At 48.7% G+C, this 19,768-nt stretch overlaps 1 protein-coding gene across 2 annotated transcripts in view; it reads right to left on the bottom strand.

Moving 5' to 3' along the window:
* PAX5 (paired box 5) overlaps positions 1-19,768 on the bottom strand; it is a 106,455-nt gene that overhangs the window by 84,863 nt on the left and 1,824 nt on the right. For both annotated transcript variants that reach the window (XM_042882863.1, XM_042882864.1), the window contains exons 2-5: positions 18,094-18,259; positions 13,964-14,161; positions 9,462-9,526; positions 8,204-8,332 (exon numbers count right to left, since the gene is read on the bottom strand). In XM_042882863.1, the coding sequence (XP_042738797.1) occupies positions 8,204-8,332; positions 9,462-9,526; positions 13,964-14,161; positions 18,094-18,259 (558 nt within the window). The remainder of the gene's footprint in view (positions 1-8,203; positions 8,333-9,461; positions 9,527-13,963; positions 14,162-18,093; positions 18,260-19,768) is intronic.

Below are 19,768 nucleotides of genomic sequence, written 5' to 3'. Positions count from 1 at the left end.
AAAAAGAAAAAGAAAAAGAAAAAGAAAAAGAAAAAGAAAAAGAAAAAAAGTATCTACTATAATTCAAGATTTCATCAGTTTGAAAGGTCAGCTAAAAAAAACAATCCTGACTTGAAAATCTCAGTAACCCTGAAGTTGGACTAGATGGCCTTCAGAGGGCCCTTCCAACTCTAAGGGTTCTATGATTCTCTGATTCTATTCTATATTTCCTCTTTTCTGAATGGTGGCAAGTTCCTGTTAGTCAGAAGGACTCATCTCATTCACAATCTATTTCATTTTGTGTTAACACTTAGAGCAAACTGCCATCAAAACTGACAAATCCTGCTTTTCCACAAGAGTCTTTTCCTCAGAAAACGCAGTCCAACAAAGGAATTCCAGCCAGCAGCAGCACTGACAGTGTCAGGGAATCTGATATCTCCTCCTCAACTGGATTTTAGTTAGACCTATATGAAGAGAGAACCTTTTAAAAACATCTCTCACACAATAGCTTCAGATGAGAGCAGCTGAAACTACAGCAGGTTTGTAAGGAGTTCTGAAATTTCAGGCTTTTTACTGACATTGCCTGGGGAAAATCCCAGCTCAGGTGAAGCTAGCGGCAAACCTGCAGGTCTTCACTGCAGACCTGGAGGAGAGCTCTCTTGAAAACTGGGGCTACATGAGGCTGAAAGTGACAAAAATGCATGCCCTGCACAGAAGACAGCTGCTAAGTTGCTCATTTGAGAAGGGAAGCTGTCTTGCGAAGAGCTTTTCTGCACAGAGCTGCAGCTGTGCTAAACCATCTATGGACAAGCATCACGGGGCAGAAGCAGCACATCTCCTGAAACCCTGCTGAGCCGTGTGGGAACCGGGTGGGAAGCTTGGAGGAGCGCAGGAAGCTGCAAAAGCACGTTCCTCCCACTGCCCTTCGGAGCCAGTGGAATTGGCCCTACTGACTGATGGCCCATAGATCTCTTCACTGCAACCACGTGGAGTCGGATCCTTCCGCTCCAGAAATATCACCCTGTCTCAGCAACAATCATACCGATGTGCCAACTTGAGGAAATAATGGTGCAGTGTTTCAAATGGCTTTTTGCACATAGTGGTAGAACAAGGATTAATGGCTTTAAACTAAAAGAAGGTAGATTTAGATTTAGGAATAAATTCCTCATAGTGAGGATGGTGAAGCACTGGAGCAGATTGGCAGAAGAGCTACAAATGCCCCATCCCTGGAAGCGTTGGATGGCCAATGACCGGGTTGGAGCAAGTGGTGGGAGGTGTCCTTGCACTTGTAAGGACCCATCTGAACTACTGTGTCCAAACCTGGGGCCTGCAGCACAAAAAAGATGCGAAGCTGTTGGAGAGGATCCAGGCCACAGCGATTATCAGAGGTCCGTAGAACCTCACTTGTGAAGAAAAGTTGAAGGAGTTTGGCTTGTTCAGCCTCGAGAAGAGAAGGCTCCAAGGAGAACACTTTCAGTACTTGAAGTGAACTTGCAAGCAGGAGGGGACTGGACTTTTTTACACAGTCTGACAGCAACACGGCAAGGGAGAATGCTTTAAGCTTAAAGAGGAGAGCTTAGGTTAGAAGTTAGGAAGAAACTTTTTATTCAGAGAGTGGTGAGACACTGGAACGTGTTGCCCAGAGAGGTTGTGGATGCCCCATCCATAAGGCCATATGGATGCCCCGGGCAGCCTGATCTGGTAGGTGGCAATCCTGCTCAAAGAATGGGAGCTGGAACTAGATGATCTTTAAGGTGCCCTCCAACCTGAGGCTTTCTACGATTCACTCTTCCACAAACACTGCTTCTCTAGTGGCACAGGAGTTATGCCAGAGGGATGGCATAACTGTGTAACCACTGAATAAACTTTTTTTTTAATTCTCATACTTTAATTAAAAAGAAAAAAAAAAAAAAAAGAGAGCGAAAAAAAAGACAATCAACTCACATAAATTCCCCAAAGATATAAACTGGATTGGATATAACACAGATGAAACCAGCACTGCAACGTAAATTGTAAAATTGGAGCAAACACTATTTAAAAGGACTGTTTCAGTGTATGCATGGTAAGGGAAAAGCACTTCTGCTGGGAAGACAACAACCTGACAGTGCAAACAGCTCACCACGCTTGCAATCCCTAAATGCAAAAGGACAATCTGAATCAGCAGCAGAAATTTGAATCGGTACTTGCTGACCCAGCAGAACCTGACTCTCCTCAAAGGCTTCATCTCATTATAGTCACTGGAATTATCTCCAAGAATAAAGACGACTCAAGTGAGTAAACATAGCTGAAGTGGTCCCAGAAAATGTTTAAGTAAACTCCAGCATCTCCCTGGGTAGGGTAGGAGTTTCTTTCTCTTTAACCTCTTTGCAGACTTGAATAAATACCCCTGCTTCACTTGACTGCCTTGAATCCACAGTTTGATTTTTAATCTGTGTATGTACTTCACAACACTTCTTTCTGGATGTTACGAAGCCCATAGCCATGTCTGTATATGCATACGTCCATGTTCGGGGTAGACATCACAGCTATAAAGAAATGCAGATAACACCTTTTGAGTCTCATTCTCCACACACGTCAGTCCCTCCTCTGACTTCCCCAGACTGACTTTCTGCTAGGCAGCATTACAGTGTTCAAGTTTATATTGGCAGGTGATTTTTTCCTCTCCATAACCTTCATTTTTTCCCTGCATAGTCATTCTGGATCTGTTTCTTTCCCCTGCAGATTTAGATCCTCAAAAGCTTCAGTCATTTGTAAATTTGCCATGCCCCAACAAAGAGCTAAGAGGATAACATCAATCCCCACCACATTCTGTCGTGTTCAGTTCCTTATTGGGGTGAGAGGAGTCACAGGGATTTCTGTCAATATGGGACCCAGCCAGCAGTTAATTTCTGCACTGAGCTGCATCACTCATGGGCTGCCAGACTCAAGTGCCAAATTCTATTCAGGAAGCTCCAAGGGTGTAGTCTGGAGTAAGACAAGATCCCAATAGTCTGTCCAGGAAAGGAAGCTGTTCAATGGTTTCGTGCCACAGTATTTAACCAGAGGTGCCCCATGACCAGCAGTACTCAACACTGACTGCCAGGAAGAGTGTCCCATGTGTGGCCAGAGGAATCCCACAACTCAGGCTTCAAAGAAAGGGGAACTAAGATCATCAGTTGCCTGGAAACCGATCGTTGTGGTTATGAAGCCTTGGAAAGCTGTATCCTGACAGAGAGCCCCTGCGACTTTCCAGGCATCTCTTTGTCTTTCATCTCCCCTGTAGCCAGGTCCCATTCTCCAAAAAGTGACAGGCGATTCAGGGGAAAGAGGCAGGCTACCGTGCTACATCAGATCTGCTTCCCACTGCAGCTCTCTGCCACTTCTCCCTCTGCTGTCAGCTCCTACTTTTTGTTGGCCTTCCTCTGCGTTAAGCTCTCCTGGAAGCTGATGTCACAGTGCTCTGTAAAGCAGCATTCTCACCTGTGCCTGTCTGTAATGCTTACAGTTTTTATTTATTCACAGTGGGAGGCCATGGCTTGTTCTGGTGATGCAATTACTCCTAGAATTTACAAACCCTCAATGTGAGACTGGCTCATGGGCACCACGGGAAATGTGTCCTGCAGCTTCAGCAGGCTGCACAGATTGGTACTGCTTGGATGCCTAGAAATGAGCTTAAGCTGGGGAATCCCTGTGTGAAAATGTGATGATCATAGCATGGAATGACTTTATCAGGCATTGGGTTGTGCAGACACACACACGCACGAGGTTTCTTTTCATTCTCATTAGCATCTCTGCTCCTCTTGTTGTCTTACCTTCTTCAGCAGAAGGCTGTGACCCAACTACCTTTAAGCATACAAAGTCTATGGTTAGACTGTAGTTAAAGAAAAGTCATATTTCAAAGAACTGAGCTCAGCAAAAGAAGCATACACATCTACATTATTGTATCAGATGCTGAGAGCAGCACAAGGCTGTGCCTGCAGAAAATGGAAACAAAACAAACAACCTGTACAAACAAAGGTCTCCTGCCATGGTAGTTTCAATTCCCCATAAGCCTACATCACTGAGAAGACTCCACACCAGTGAATTTGAAAAACGGTCAGCAGAGCAGTTCTGCGCAGGTACTCAAATCTGCCAAACGTCTCCTGCAGCAAGAGGATGTGGGTGGGTAACAGACAGACACATCCTGTGCAGGAGTTTACTGACAGTTTCTTGCTAGATTCTCCTGCCTTGTTTCTGGCTGCATTTCCCCGTGTGGAGCCAGTTTGGCAAAGACTTTGCTGTAAGCCATTCAGTGCTACATATAGCTCTTTCCTTTCACCAGCTGCATCTGCCCAAGGAAAAACAGGCTGACTGTTCTAGCACAGCCTGCGAGCCTGTAACGAAACTCCCCTATCCTCTGTAATATATTATCTGCATACATGCTGAGCAGCAGAAGCAAGGTCCAAACCGTGCCAATCTCTGCAATAGCAGACACTAACCAGGAGGATGGCAACTTTCACAAAATCAGGCTGAGGCAGTACTAACCATAGCAGGATGGGGCCAGCCAGCGGCTGTGCCTGTGTACAGGTGCTCTCTGGTTTAACAGTGTGGACTGACACAGCAAATGTCCTGAACTTACTGACTACTGCATGCAGACAGACTTCAGCCTGACTCGGCTGCTGCTGATGTTCACAGAGTGCCCCTGCTGCCTGTTGGTATCAGCAAATTCCATGGTTTTTTGTCAGATGCAAGAGCACAAGTATGTTTCCACATCAGCCAGGCTGCTGGGCTTGGACAGGGCTAGCCTGCTAAGAACATTTAAATGTCTACAGATGCAGAACTGTCTTCTTGGTAGAAGACTAATGTCCGGGCATGCAACCAACTATCAAAAGACGCAGTGTTTGCTCATGCCACGTAAAGAAATTATCTACACACTGTATAAAGCAAGAAGAGTCATGAGAACAGAAATTCACCCAATTCTTCCAGCATCTCTTTACAAATTCACTGAGAGTCACATCTCTCTACAAGGGTACAGGAAAGGAGCCTCCCTCTACTGGTCCCTGGGCCACTCCTGATGGCAACAGTCCTTGCTGGTAGACCTGATGTACAAAGAGCAGATGACAGACCGTGTTCACACTGAGCAGCCCAAGTCCTCATGGACTGGAAGTAAAAGGTTGTGCTGCATTATGGAACTTGATCTTGCTGCATGCAGGGCCGTCAGCCCGTATGCTCCCCTTGCCCCAAGGGACTGATCCAGCTTACAGAGAAGCACTATGCACAGCATGCCTCCTGCTCAACACACAGCCCTCAGGGAAACAAGGGTCTTGAGCTTTGTCATGGCTTTGGAGGAGTGACCCTGCAGAGAAACCATCAGCTCACAGGAACATCTCAGATGCTCCTGTCTGGTCTGGCATGTGCATCTGTTTCATGATCCCTCTCAGTGGCACAGCATGAACCTGCAGGGAAAGTCACTCTATTGAAATCAACTGCTTTTGTTGGCTCTGTGTATCTGCAGAACTCTGCAGTAAGCAGGATGGAAACCTGCAGTAACATCAGTTCCTTTTCTACTAGCAGCTACAAACACTTGATAGAACACACTGCTCATTCTGACACAGGGCCTCACTGCCTGCCTGCATGTCCATCCTTGGTTTCCTATAAAAACACAACTGATTGCCGGATGGCTCAATCAGATCAATCTGCACCTTTCTGCTCCACCTGTTCTTCTTCCAAATTTATGGGCCCACATGCATGTGAAGCATGTGAAACAGCTAAAAAAAGGGAATCTGAAAGCAAAACAGCAAGACTGCTTCCCAGCAGCATCTGCTACTTGAAGCTAAGGAGGTTGACAGTAACACTCTGCCCAGTTTTAGAGCAGCCTGTGTCAGTCTCCAGTAGCATGTCCTCAAACCACAAGTGAAAGCAACTGATCCCCTATGAAGGCATATCTGCTCCAATTATTACAGCAGGGGAAAAAAATGACACCTTCTGTTATATAACCAATAGGCTGTCTGATTTGGTTTGCCCCTGTTGCTATCCAGCAAGCTCCCTGCTGTGTTAAAGACTGGTGGCATTTGCTGAAAAAAATGTCAAGAGTGAGAGGAACAAACCTTGATGGCAAATCACAAAAAGCATTCAATGCCATTGGAAGAGCCAAGGGGTGAGTCCACCTCTCTTCACGTCCCAGCCCAGAGAAGTGCTGCACAATCTGTAGCTCTACTCATACATGAAACATGAATACCGACTTACAGCAGCAGGCAAGCACCTACAGCTACCAAGAAAGGAAGCAGTGCATCAAAAAGAGATGATGTAAAAGGACTGCTATGGAAGTCGTCTCCCTCTGGCTCTCAGAAGTCAGGAGAAGGTAAAGTTAACTCTGCCCCCTTGTGCATCTGCTTCATGATACAGTCTGCAGCTTAGAGATGATGTACTCCTCTTCACCAGCGTTTGATCCAACTCTCTGCCACCTGCATTGTGGAGCCCTGGGACTCTTCTATGAACATCTCATGCCTGGCTGTGCAGAGACAGCTCTTGCTCAGCAGGATGAGGAAGGGCCACAGAGTCTCCCCAGGAATCTCTTCAAACAAAGAGGCTGAAGTAGCTGGTTAGGCACAAGGGCTTGTTCCTCAATCCTCTCCACTTCTGCAGCTGTGAGCCTTTAAAAAAGGAGTTTAAGTGGTCTGCTGAAGACAGCAGTGCTGTTCAATTCGCAACCTCACAGATCATGACTCCTGCTGCCAAAACAACAGGAGTTGTTTTATAAATTATGTGATCTCTAATAATGAATTGCCAAAGACTGGGGAATTTTTCAAAGATGCCCCTAGTCTTTCCGTGGAAGCACTTCAAGTTTTTCTTCATTAGAGAGAGAATTTCTTCCTTCTTGATTGAATAAGAGAATCTCTGTAATAATACCTATCTAAGAACTGATGCTTCAGGACAGTGCTGTGACAGCCTCGGAACACAAAATGCTTCTCTCCTTCCATGGCTGATACAACACAAAATTTCTACCCTATCTGCTTTAGCGTAGATATTTATGTATGCACTTATGGCCTTGATTTGGGGGAAAAATCACGTGTGCAATGGTAGATCTAATTAAGACAGATATATTTATCAAGTACCTGAACTTTCACAGCTGTAGACTCACACACACGTGGCTGAAATCATCCCCACAAAGCTCTCCCAGTTTCAGCAAACCAAGCATGACTCTGATCCAGCAGTGCATTTCCTCTGCAAACAGCCTCCTTCCTGCTGCCACAGCTCAGGCTCCTCACCAATCGTCTGCCCACTTTCTCCCCAAGTCAGGTTCGTGCTGCCACTGCTCCTTCCCACCCCACTCACCTCTCCCTGCACCCACACAGGAAGCCCCAGGGGCTGGGAGGTGGAGAGGCAGGAACAAGACACACATGTGGTCCCCACCTCACATGGCTCATGAGCTGGGCTGAATGCAAAGCAGTGCCAGGGCCTTCACCAGCACGCCTGGGTGTTGGGAGGTTGGTCTCAAATCCATCATGTTCCTACAAGGCCAACCAGTGACTCCCAGGCTCAGTGAATGCCATTGCTTTCTCCTGTGCTTGGCAATCCTTGGCAAACAACCTTTTCTCTCCTCCTTCACAACCCCTGGGGCCACTTCTGTGCTCTGTAGGGGCCTCTGCCTCTCCTCAGAGGCAAAGATGGGACCTCTGCATGCACAAGGCCAGCAGGAGGCTCTCCAAAAGAGTTGGAGCAAGTTACACAGGTGCCCAAAGGCAAGAAGCAGGAGCTCAATCTTCTGTAGAGCAGGATGGTGGCACGGCAGAACAGCATGCATGGCCTCCCTGCGAGCAGCACTGTCCCCAGCCAGCAACCAACATCTCCCATGCCTTCACACACGTCACTCTACTGACGATTTTCTGTCTCTTTGTGTTTAGGGACACTTCCCTGGCTTTTATTTTATTCACTTTATTTATTTATTTATTTATTTATTTAGATTTCAGGTGTTTTCAGAACCCATACGAGGAGAATTCCCCTCCCTTTCACTGCTGGCAGGGAGATGCCACGTCAGCTGGGAGGAGGCGATCAGAAGCTGTGACACATCCTCTGCCCCCCTTTCTACAGCAGTGCTGTTCTGCAGGAGGCTGCACAAGGATCCCGGGCTGGGCTGCTGCCCCCAAACCAGGCATAGTCCATCACTGGCAGCCCTGCCTCGGCCCTGCCAGCCCCACATGTCCAGCACACCTGAGGGGGCCCACCTCACCAGCTCAGTGCCCCAGGAGAAAACAGCTGCCATTACCTTCATCGCGCTTGCGCTTGTTGCTCTCGGTGCCAGGAGAGGCGATGCCCAGGATCCCACTGATGGAGTAGGACGAGCCAGCAGAGTCAGTGCTGACAGAGGACACCTGGGTCACGGAGCCTGTGGAGGCTGCAAGGCAAGGACAAGAGGTCAGAGCACAGGATGGCACCAGCGCCAGCCTGAAAGGAAAACCACGTGCCACCAGAATGGGAGGCCGGCGAAGGCTTTGAGCGGCAGCAGCCACTCAGGCCCCCGGGCAGATGGGTCTGGGGGCACAGAGAGAGGACAGTGTGTGAGCTGTCTTTCCCAGCATTGTGGGCACACCGATGCTGCACTGAGCCTGCAGCCCAGCACACAGCAGCAAACCCCTGTAGGACACGGGGTGACGTGGGTGACAGGTGGCTGAGAGGCTCTGAGGCTCCCCGAAATAAAATATGAAGTAAATTCATTTTGCTCTGACTTTTTCTCCATGAGAAGCAGCCTCTAGGCTAACAAAGTGGAATGATGCTGCTCAGCCTCCTCAGAGATCATGTTGGCACTTCCAAGCCCATGCTGCCACACTGTTGGAGGATGTCTGTGTGAGCACAGAGCCTGCCCTGGCTAACAGAGGCCAGTGGGGGAATGCCCATTCTGCAGCACGGAGACACGGAGCAGCTGAGGCATGCACAGCACATGCCTGGCTGTGGCAGATCTCCCTGCAGAAAGCCAGGACGCTCCTCTGGATACGGCCCCTCTGGCACTGGCTCCTGGCTGAGCATTGCTGCTCTCCCCCTGAATTGAAGTTTTGGGAAGTTTTGCTACCCATTGGCTCGAGAGCGCAAAGTGCACAAAGAATTATGGAAGGGATGGGTGATAGATGAAAAAAAACACATTCAGAACTACTTACTGACTAATGATGCAGAAAACGTTATGAATAAGTATCCCTTTCTTGATTTATTACTTTAATTATCTGACATTCTATAGACCCCCATTAGTGGGGGGGTTGGTTTAGATTTCAATTTTCTGTCTCACAGTGAAAGCTATTTATCATAATAATCACTAAAATTCAAAACCTTTTAGCAGTATTTATAAAATTCCTTTACTATGTTCAGTCCTTGGAGAATGACAAAGAAGGTGCATTAGCACGTGTGCTGAAGTGTTTTATGCAGAATTATCTGTCCATAAGAATGATTAAAAGTTCTTTAGAATATTTGTAATCCATTATGCTTTTTCTTTTTTTTTCTTTTTTCTTTTTTTAATATAGAAAAGTTTTTCTCACCTATGCTGTGACTGGAGGCTGGGACTTGCTGATTGGGTGGCTGCTGCACCTTGGTCCGTATGATCCTGTTTGTAGTTGAAAAGAAGTAACTTCTTAGTATTAACCATCAATTACAGGGGACATCATACACTGTTTTGTCACTCAGGGATATCCACAGCAACACAAAAAAATTACTCCTGTGCACTGCGTGCAGACCCAGGGCCATATCTGTGCTTCCAGCCCACGCCATTAGGAACATTTGGATAACTGACTCCTGCACGCTCCCTGAGATCCTGCAGTTTGGTGTTTCAGTCCTTGTGAGGTCACAGTCCTTAATGCCTAAGAAAGAAACGTTTTTAGCCGCTTGGGCACCCAGAGGCCTAATGTCTCCTCTCCAGGGAGCCGGACACCCCACCAGACTGCAGCCTGGGCTGCCTGAACACCTTTGTAAATCTGTTCCTAAGCCACCCTGGCTACTGTGCCCACACATCTAAAGAACCCGGTACCACTGAAAAGATTATGCTTAACCAAATTAATACTAAAAACAAAAAAGTGCTGGATTAAATGCTAATCTTAAAAGCTGGATAACCACATTGCCATTGCTGGGGACAGCCTCTGCTCTGAGCTATAATGATGTAAATCAGGAACCGTTCAAAGAAGCAGAAACAACAAAAGGCATGTGTTGTGCTGCAGGACAAAGGGGAGTTGCTAAGAAGTGCTCTATCAAATGCTCACCTGCCGACACGCTGCTAGAAAAGAAAAGACGTGGTCTGAAGCCGCTCCAGGGATTACACAGCTCGTCTGTGGAATCAAAATGTGCTTGAGAGAGGCACACTCCTCAGACACATCACACGTCTCTGTTCTGTGCACCGTTTACGCAGCAGTAATGCTGTGGTAAGCATTTCTCTGTGTTTACCTAGCAAACTCCTTTACCATTTCTGCCTGCCTTGAATTTGGAAGAGGGGAGAATGGGAGGGGAGCTGCGAGAGGTCTGTCAGGGTGACGCTCAAAAGCAAGTTACCACCGGGCAGCCAGGACCAGAGCAAAGCACTCTGCAGTTGGGCATCCCCAGACTTAGCAATGGATCTCTTGCTTCTTCCTGCCCTTCGTGGGACAAAGCAGCCACTTGCATATGGGAGCTACAGGCAGTTAGGCAACTAAGAGAGGGGGCATGGACACTGAAGATGTCCACGGTCCTTGTACGAGCAAGACTAGAGCACCCTGCCCTAGCATTCCTTCGTGCTCCAGCAAAGGAAGGGTGTCTGAGGCCTTCTGACACAAAGAACTGTTCATCTCTGGAGAGACCAGGGACTGGAGCATGTCAAAGCAGCTGGGCAGCTTATTTGAGCAAAGCTAATCATAATGATTAATTAAGCCTTAGTCGTATGGAGTTGCTCCTGCAGCAGAGGATTGGCCTACTATTAATATTAATTAATGTTACTAATTAATAACAGTAGTTATTATTCACTCATATAAGATGGCAGCAACTCAAATTCATCTGCTGAAATGTACCCTCCATACCAGGGATGTGCTACCCGTGATCCATCACGATGCCTTTGCAGTGCACCACTCTGTCCCCTCAGTCTCCCAGCAGCGACAGCACCTCTCCTGAAGACACCAGCATAGCCCTGGGCATCACCTTCCTCCACACAGCAGAAGCAGAACTGGTGGAACACCACTGCAGGTCTGTCCTGCCCTGTACTGCATAGGCTGTTCAGGAGTCTCAGGGCTGGGTCAACTGGCCTCCACCAAGATGGCAAACATCCTGAGTGGCTCCTGGTGAGGATTCACTTCATCAGCCAGAAGGCAACATTGGCTTTCCACCATAGGGCTGAAGAAGGCATTGTGCCTTCAGAGTAGGAGTTCCTGCCCTCAGTGTGCGACAGCGCTATCCATGAAGCCTTGATGTGTGTAAGGACAGACCCCACCAAATGTGCCACAGAAATAAAAGGAGCTGCCATTAAAGCCGAGTGTTTAGACATAATTTCCATGACCTTGTCACAACGGTTCAGTTTGGGTTTTCAAGATATTCTCCGGGACTGGCAAAAACAATTCTAAACAGACTGACTCTCAAAGACCATGTGCATTTCACACGGGGCTTCACATCTTTAAAAAAAAGGAAGGCTCTTAAGCAGAGTTGCAAGCAGATGAGAAAGAATGAGATTTCCACCCAAATAACTTGGCAGTAGGTAATTAAACATCATCTCTGATGCAGTGCCAATGAATGTGTGGACATTGCCAATGTAGAAACATTTGAGGATGCAGCAGGAGGCAGACAGTGGAAAATGGATCAAAATACAACTGGAACGTATGTAGTCCCACTGCATTCCCAAGCTACTACTGCTTTTTTTGGTGGGCTTTTGGACAAAGCTTGAGGAATCGCTACATAGACAAAGTGCTACTCATAGCAGCAGCCATGCTTCTGACACAACAGGACTTGAGCTGACTTTCATGTAAGCAAAGATCCACAGAACTACAGAACTGCCGAATATGCTGTGTTTTAAGGGACCCACAAAGATCACCAAGTTTACCCTTTGTTATCTGCAAACGGCCAGAATGGGATTTTCCTTCACTTTTCATGGTGTCCATACCATACCTCAAATTGTTTTTTGGACTGAAAATGCCGTGTCCCTGGGGGTCCTGGTGGATGACAGGCTGGCAGTGAGCCAGCAGTGTGCTCTGGTGGCCAAGAAGGCAATGGGTTCCTGGGGTGCATTAAAAGGAGCATGGCCAGCGGGGCAAGGGAGGTGATCCTCCCCCTTTGCTCTGCTCTGGTCAGGCCTCACCTGGAGTATTTTGTCCAGTTCTGGACTCCCTGGTACAAAACAGACAGGCATCTCCTGGAGACAGTCCAACAGAAGGCCATGAGGATGCTAAAGGGCCTGGAGCATCTCCCCTGTGAGGAAAGGCTGGGTGACCTGGTTCTGTTCAGCCTTGAGGAAAGAAGACTGAGAAGGGATCTGATTAATGTTTATGAATATCTGAGGTGTGGGAGTCCGAAGGACACGGCCAGCCTCTTGTCAGCGGTCACTGGGGACAGGAGAAGGGGAAATGGCCGTAAAGTGGAGCACGGGAAGTTCCGCCCGTGGATGAGAAGGGAGTTCTTCACGGTGAGGATGGCGCAGCTCTGGAACAGGCTGCCCAGGGAGGCTGTGGCTTCTCCTTGTCTGGAGGTATTCCAGAACCGCCTGGACGCCCACCTGCAGCCTGCTGTAGGAGCCTGTTTTGCAGGGGGTTGGACTCAGTGATCCCTGGAGGTCCTTCCAGCCCCTGCAATTCTATGATTCTGTGATTCTGTATCTGTAACATTACTGAATGATGTTTTGGAGCCTAAGTTAGACAAGAACTTCCAGTCAGTAGCAAAGGCTGAGCCAACTGACCCATTTTTGCCCTTAACCATATTGATGGATAGCTCAGTTCAGTAAGACAGAGACAATACTCTGCACTGCTGCTGGGGAAGCCACTCCTGTTGCTCAAGCAGGAACTCCATGAATGCAAATCAGGTCAGGATAGTCAATGAAAGAACACTGCATCAGTCTACTTCATGTCCATGGACACAGGTGGGACTTTACAGATATCTGTACAGACTCATAGAATTTGCACAAAATCGTGCAAGTGAGAAATATCTCAGAAGAGCAGTGAAGCCAAAACCTGGTAGGAAGCATACTCCCAAGAGAAAATAAAAGGGTTCTGTTTGCTGGTGTGCAGGAGGGTGATGAAGTGCTCTCCTTCCAAGTGTTAATCCCTTATTGTCAGACCAGGAAGACTGGAGACAAAACAGAGTATTTCTCTGTGCTTTTTCAGTGACAGCCTTAGACAATCCTTGACTGGGATGGAAGCAGATCAGCATAGCTTCAGAACTGCAAGTGAGGCCGGTGCTGCCTCACCATGCCAGGAGAGATCTCACACACATGGGAACAAGGCTTCAAATGAGATTTTCCTGCACTGACACACAGGAATCAAGGCGACTCAAGCAATTCCATTCAGCACGCGGACGCTACTAAACCACGTTTCCCTGTTATATTCGTGCTGACAGTACCAGGCAGCAGCCTGCATGATTCTGAGCCAGGTTCAGCAATACTCAGTAGGTGACAGGAGGACCTTGAGAGCCGTGCTTTATGTCCATTTCTCCAGCAACATGGGGCCAGTCTTCCTCCAGGTGACCACCAGCACCCAACGCAGCTGGGTTCTCTGAGCAGAGGCATTTCCCACTGAGTGGGATCCACCAAACACAAATCTTTACCAGCAAGAACTACAAGTCACGAACAGGAGAATGGAAAGGGCAGAAAGGAAGCAAAGGCCAATGGCACAACCTGGCTGCTGCTGGGGAACGCCGATGGTTGTGATGCTTTCACCAGCAGAGTGGCCCCACGACTGCTCCACAACCCTAAACGTGGCATTTAAACGCACGCAGACGCATTTTGGATAGACAGCACAACACATCCTGGCTTCTGCTAGCGGATGAGGATCCGCTGACCGCATTTCCTAGGAAAGCCCCTTCCCAAGACTGCACAAATCCTCACCTGTTAATTGAACTGACGCTGGGCACGGTGTCGTTATCACACACTCGCTCCGCGAGGAGTCTATCCCTGATCTCCCAGGCAAACATGGTGGGATTTTGGCGTTTGTACTCTGCAATTTTTTCGACAACTTTGGGTGTGGCGACCTTTGGTTTTGATCCTCCAATCACTCCAGGCTTAATGCTCCCGGTTTCATAATACCTGGGACAACATCCAAAGCAAATCTTCAGTTATCGCAGGCAGACAGAAGGCACGCTTCGAGATTTGTAGAGAACATAATTTCAAGGTAACCAAACCCCAGCAAATCCTAAGATACATCTTCACTTTCACGTACACATTTTCTGCCTATGTAGTGCTTTATCACCTAATAGATTAACTTATAGTAATTGGAACTGGGCCGTAGGAGGGAACAGATATTTTCTCATAACAGAAAGACAAAAGAAACAATGCAAGATTAAAGGGCGTGCTGGTATCCAAAATTAACTGAAAATGTGTGTAATTAATCAGAGGTTCTGGCAATAACAGAAACAAATCTCACCGAAGACCATTTTTTGCAGTAAATTCTTGTATCTAAGGAAATACTCTGTCACCAACATCTACAACTTGTTAGCATTTCATCGTGAAGCGAGGGCATGAGATCATCTTTTATTTGCATATTAGCAGCTAATATGCTGGCATGCCTTTTCCACATTTTGTGGCTTTAATATGCATGCTGTTGCTTTAATAGTTAATGTTTTTCATAACAGATATATTTTTAGTATGATTCTTCCAGTAGTTCAGATGAGAAATGTTAAGGAAAGGGGAGTTCTTGGCATTCCCAGCGGGCTCAGCTGGTTTGGGGGTTTGTTTTTCTGACCAGCTCTGCAATCCTTCCTCACAGATACGATTTCTACTCGTGCAAACAGTTCTGCTGATGTCATACAAGCAAAGCAGGTAGGATGGAGTCCTGACACTGACCAAAATATGCCAGATGGATGTTTTTTTGCATGCAAATCACAGGCACAACTGCTTTTAGCACGACTGCAATAAAGCATGGTAGTTGAGCTCCTCAGCCCCACACATTTCTCTCTTGTAATAAGGAAAGCTTTGAAAATGCTGTTAAAAATGTTGTGTCTGATCCACTCAGGAGCAGGAGGGAGACGATGAGTGAAATCACGCTGAGCACCCAGGGAGCACAACACACACAGTGTTCTCAGGGTTGTGCACTTTTTGCTGTCCTGTGAATTTTGTTGATGAAACACAAATCTGCAGTCTCTGCAGCCATTGTCTGAGCTGCCCCTTCCAGCCAGCAACCACTGAGCTGTGCTCCCTTACAGTCTCAACTCACCCACTGATCGCTCTGTGCCCTTATTTCTCATAAGGAGCTCTGAAAAGACTCTCAGATAAGAGCAGCATGTTTGTTTTTGTTTTTGTTTTTGTTTTAATCAGCCTATTTTCTCTGCAGTTACTTGACATAACCATTATATCCAAAATAATGATGATAATAATAATAAATTCTGAACTATTTCCAGCACAGCAGAACACAAGCAGGCTGCACAGCCAAAGTCTGTCTGACTGTAACATACAACAGCGCTCATCAGATTTCTGCCAGGCTGCTGGCTCTGTCTTTCAGGGAGAGCTCTGTGTGCAGGTCCTGCACAGGGCTGGCACTGCAACGTTTGTGCATGTTTGCAAACATTCTGGGTGCAGATGCAGACTGTCTCAGCAGCCATTCAGGCAATATTAGTAATGGGCAGCTTCAAGTGTCAAAGACAGATCAACCCTTGAGGCATTCCTAAACCCAGCCCAGCAACATGCTTTAGTGCAACAGGGGTACAGTTAAGCTGCTCTCCCATTTAGTTTCCAGAGGACCATAAGATGGTACACTTGGACAACAAACCTCCCTAACCCTTGCATCCCTGGTTTCATCCCCTGTTCTGGTGGCATCTTTCTGCTAAGAAAGGACATGGAGAAAAGCTGTGCAGCGCACGATGGTGCAACAGAATGCTGTTTCCTCAGTCCATTTCCTCAGTACCAGCCATCACTGCAGATGGGACAACATGCCTTGGTGTTTTCCTGCCACACTGCCCTGCTGCTCCCATGCACGATGTCCCACGGCTCAGCCCTGCTGCTCGGGACAGCCCAGGTGGCCATGGTATAGCACATGAATATGGAGTGATCCAGACAGGGACAACACAGTGCCAAGCACCCAAACCACTACCTGCCAACCTGCCCCAGCTGCCTCGAGCTTCACAGCATCACACACATGCTCAGAGTAGGTTGCTCTCACACCCAGAGCCTGCTCTCACACTCAGCCTGCGGTCACCATGGGTGCCCAGTGCGCGGTGACACTTCTGTTATTGCCTTCTGCCCACGCAGACAATCCAGCGAGGAGCAGAAGGCAAAGGAGGGCTGCATGGAGCAGCTCCACTCTGGGGCCAGGCTTGCTGCAGCAGCTGCATCCCATTCACAAAAGGCCCAGGGGCTCCAGGCTGAGGAGTCCCATCACGACGTGCCGAGGGGCAGTGTGCTTCACAGGGATCCTCGGTTTTCACACACACGCACAGAGTTCCAATTACAGTGACATTTTGCCCACTGTAATTATTAGTTATGAAAATAATGAGGTATGAAATTACGATTTAGTTTTGACAACTTTAATGGCAAAGCTTTGGAGCTCCACTATCTGCTCTATGCTGCAGATGTGCCCAGTGATAAATTTGTTCCAACCTGCAGCACTAAAACCACCACACTCTGTGCCCATCAACACATCGCCCATTCTTCAGTACGCCAGTCCTGATGGGGCCGTCTGGACACTCACAGCACCAAGCAAAGCCTCCCCACCACACCTGGAACAGAGGCCTCCAGAGCACAGGCACAGTGCTCCAGAGAGGCAGAGCCCATGGCGGGCTCATGGGAAGCCCAAGGGAAGCTCCATCTCTAAGGGTAAAGCTGGTGGTGTTTCTACAGCCACTCCAGCATCAGCCCAGAGAGAGGCATGCAGCCAGCACCACAGTGCCTCTATGCAGCTGAGGCGCAGGACTGAGAGTGGAAGCACGGTGTGGCAGCTTGCTCCTCCAGCAGCACTCCATGCAGGGCATGCAGATAGCACCCGGCAGCTATAAGCTGGCTGCAGATAACAGCACGTTGTGGGGACAAGAATGCTGCCATCTATGAAACCAGGGGCCCATGACTACACCAATCACGTTTGCTTCTGAGCACTTAAGTGACTGAGAGATCACAAACGCTGCTAATCTGAGCCGGATCCCATGCTACCAAAAAGTGCTTTGACAGCCTCTGCATCTATTTAATGGTCAGTGAGGAAAATTGGTCAAAAAGTGGGAAACAGAGGGAGGGCACACATACAAACAGTACAATGTTAAGCAACAAAGCTAACTGTTAAAGTTTAGTAAATATCTCAGAAAGCAACTGTTTGAAATTATCAAACAAAATACATCATGAGAAAAAAAATACATATAAACATATAATACATGGGTAGCTCCAAATTTTGCACATAACGTGTATGTTTTTGCACATGATGTTCATGTTTGTATGGTGCTTGCGGCATTCTTAAACAGAATCGGTTTCACCTTTTAAACCAAAACCAGGAAATACCACAGACTTGGGGAGTAATGTGCTGTCACCACACTGATCTGAGCAACCTCGATCTGAACGGAAAGATATTTCCAAAATCCCACCATCTAAGGCTGTTCATAGAGTTCCTGGTACTCCGTGCTCTCATGTTCCAGCACAGGAGTAGGAGAGGGCACAAACTGAGCAGTGGGCTGGATTTCTGAGAGAGCTGTGTGTGAGCAGGCAGGTGTCACGTCCCGGCCATGCAGAGCGGTGGAACCGCCCAGAGGAAGTCTTCTCCAGCACACAGCGTGGTGACTTCTGTTCCACCTCCGCTCCCTCGTGCTGGAGACGACCGCTGGGTTCCCACGTGCTCAGAGCAGACAGGTGTGGGATGCATGCTGTGCACGGCAGAGCTGGCCCATGTGGCACAGCGCGCTTTGCGTTAGCGTTGCCCGTTAGAGGCTGTGCGAGGGGCAAAGCATACAAAGCGCTCCTCTTTTCCACGTGGGGCTGGCAAAACCCGGAGCGGCCATCGCGAGTCCCGAACCCACTTGGGCCCGGGACGCCCTCCCGCTGCGTACCTGCCGAGTATTTTGCTGACGCAGCCGTGGCTGACGCGGAGCTGCCTGGAGATGTCGCACGGCCTCACCCCCTGGTGCGCCAGCTCCACGATCCGCTGCCGGACGACGTCGGGCAGGGGGCGGCCATTCACGAAAACGCCCCCCAGCTGGTTCACACCTCCGTGTCCTGCAACACACGGGGAGGGGAAGGGGCAGGAGAAGAGCGGCTCGGTCAGAGGCGGGACGCGTTTCCCCGCGGCCGCCCTCGGCGCCGGCAGAGCCGCCCGGGCCACGCTGCGTTCCCTCCGGCGCGGAAGCGGCCGCGCTCCCCGCAGCCCCGCACCCCGTTTTACGCCGCGCAACGCGGGGGGTCCGCAGCCCTCCGCTGGGGAAACGGCAGCGGGAGCGCAGCGAGAGTCCCGGCCCGGCCGTGGGGACATCGCTCCTCCGAGCGCCGCGCGGCCCGGGGCTCCTACAGCCCTGCGATCGCTGCTTGTTCGGGGTCTCCGGAATTAAACGAGTAGGGTTTTTTTTGTTGTTGTTGGTGGGTTTTTTTTGTTTGCTTGTTTGTTTTGGGGGGAGGAGAAGGGGGTTGTTGGTTGTGTTTGTTTGTTTATTTGTTTTTTCCTCCAAATTGCTGAAGTTAATCGAGAGTGAAAAACAGTGGCTTCAGCCGTAACAATTTATGGCGCTCTTAGGTAGCGTTACCATCCCACAAATGAAACGTGAGCGCCGAGCCGAGCCCGGCGCGCCGCTCGTCTTGCAGCAGGTTGGCACTGCTCTCCTTAGCGAGGTGCCCGGCGGGACACGGGGCCCGCTCAAAGTGGGGGAGCTGCGTAAAACCCATGAACGTGAAGGCAGCACTCCGTCCGCCAAGTGAGAAAATGCAATTAGCCCTCGTGGCGCTAACCATCAGAATTACTCAGGCTGCGGAGTGGGGAAATTGAAAACAAACAATGCGGGCAGCGCGGGTGACAATGCTGGAACAAAAATAAAAGAAAATCTCCCTGTTTGCACAGGGAACCCGAACGGTCCCGAATAAATTGACAAGTCAAATGCCTCCACGGAGTTAAAAAATAAAAAAAAATAAATAAATAAAAATAATTTAAAAAAAGAATTAATAAAAAAAAGTAAAGAATAAAAAACTACTTTTATTTTAATTTTTAAGTCATTTCTCCGTTGATATATTGATGTCAAACTTTGCCAACACTTCCAAAGCTGTCAAGGCACATAATTAATCCACGTGAGATGCGTGATTGCTGCAACCTGCGGGGCGAGGGCAGCTCCGCCTGTACCGGCGGTGGAAGCGTCCCATCCCCGCGGCCAGGCCGAGCCCTGGATGTGCTACCAGCCGTGTCCAGAGCGGAGTGGGGCACCGCGGTGGCCCGGGACTGCAGCAACTCCGGGAGAGCCGGGAACTGCTGCCCGACCGAGCTGGGAGAGAAACGCAGCGCTTCAGCGAGGGCAAAACGTGGGGTCAACATCTCAACGTGGAAATGAGTGGGACCCCGAGCTCGGCACCTATCGGCGGCTTTCGATATAAGAAATCAGAGGCAATGTGCTCAATGCCAGTGATGAAAATCTGCGGGTGAGGGAGGATGGGAGAGGGATGGAGGTAGGAGGGAGAAAGAAACAGAAAAGAAAGAAAAAAGGAAGGAAGGAAGGAAGGAAGGAAGGAAGGAAGGAAGGAAGGAAG

The sequence above is a fragment of the Lagopus leucura genome, unplaced genomic scaffold (assembly GCF_019238085.1).
Source record: "Lagopus leucura isolate 7727_CA_CO unplaced genomic scaffold, USGS_WTPT01 Super-Scaffold_100036, whole genome shotgun sequence".
Classification (NCBI taxonomy): domain Eukaryota; kingdom Metazoa; phylum Chordata; class Aves; order Galliformes; family Phasianidae; genus Lagopus; species Lagopus leucura.
Note: the sequence above shows the minus strand (reverse complement) of the source record. Positions and strands in the feature narration are given on the sequence as shown.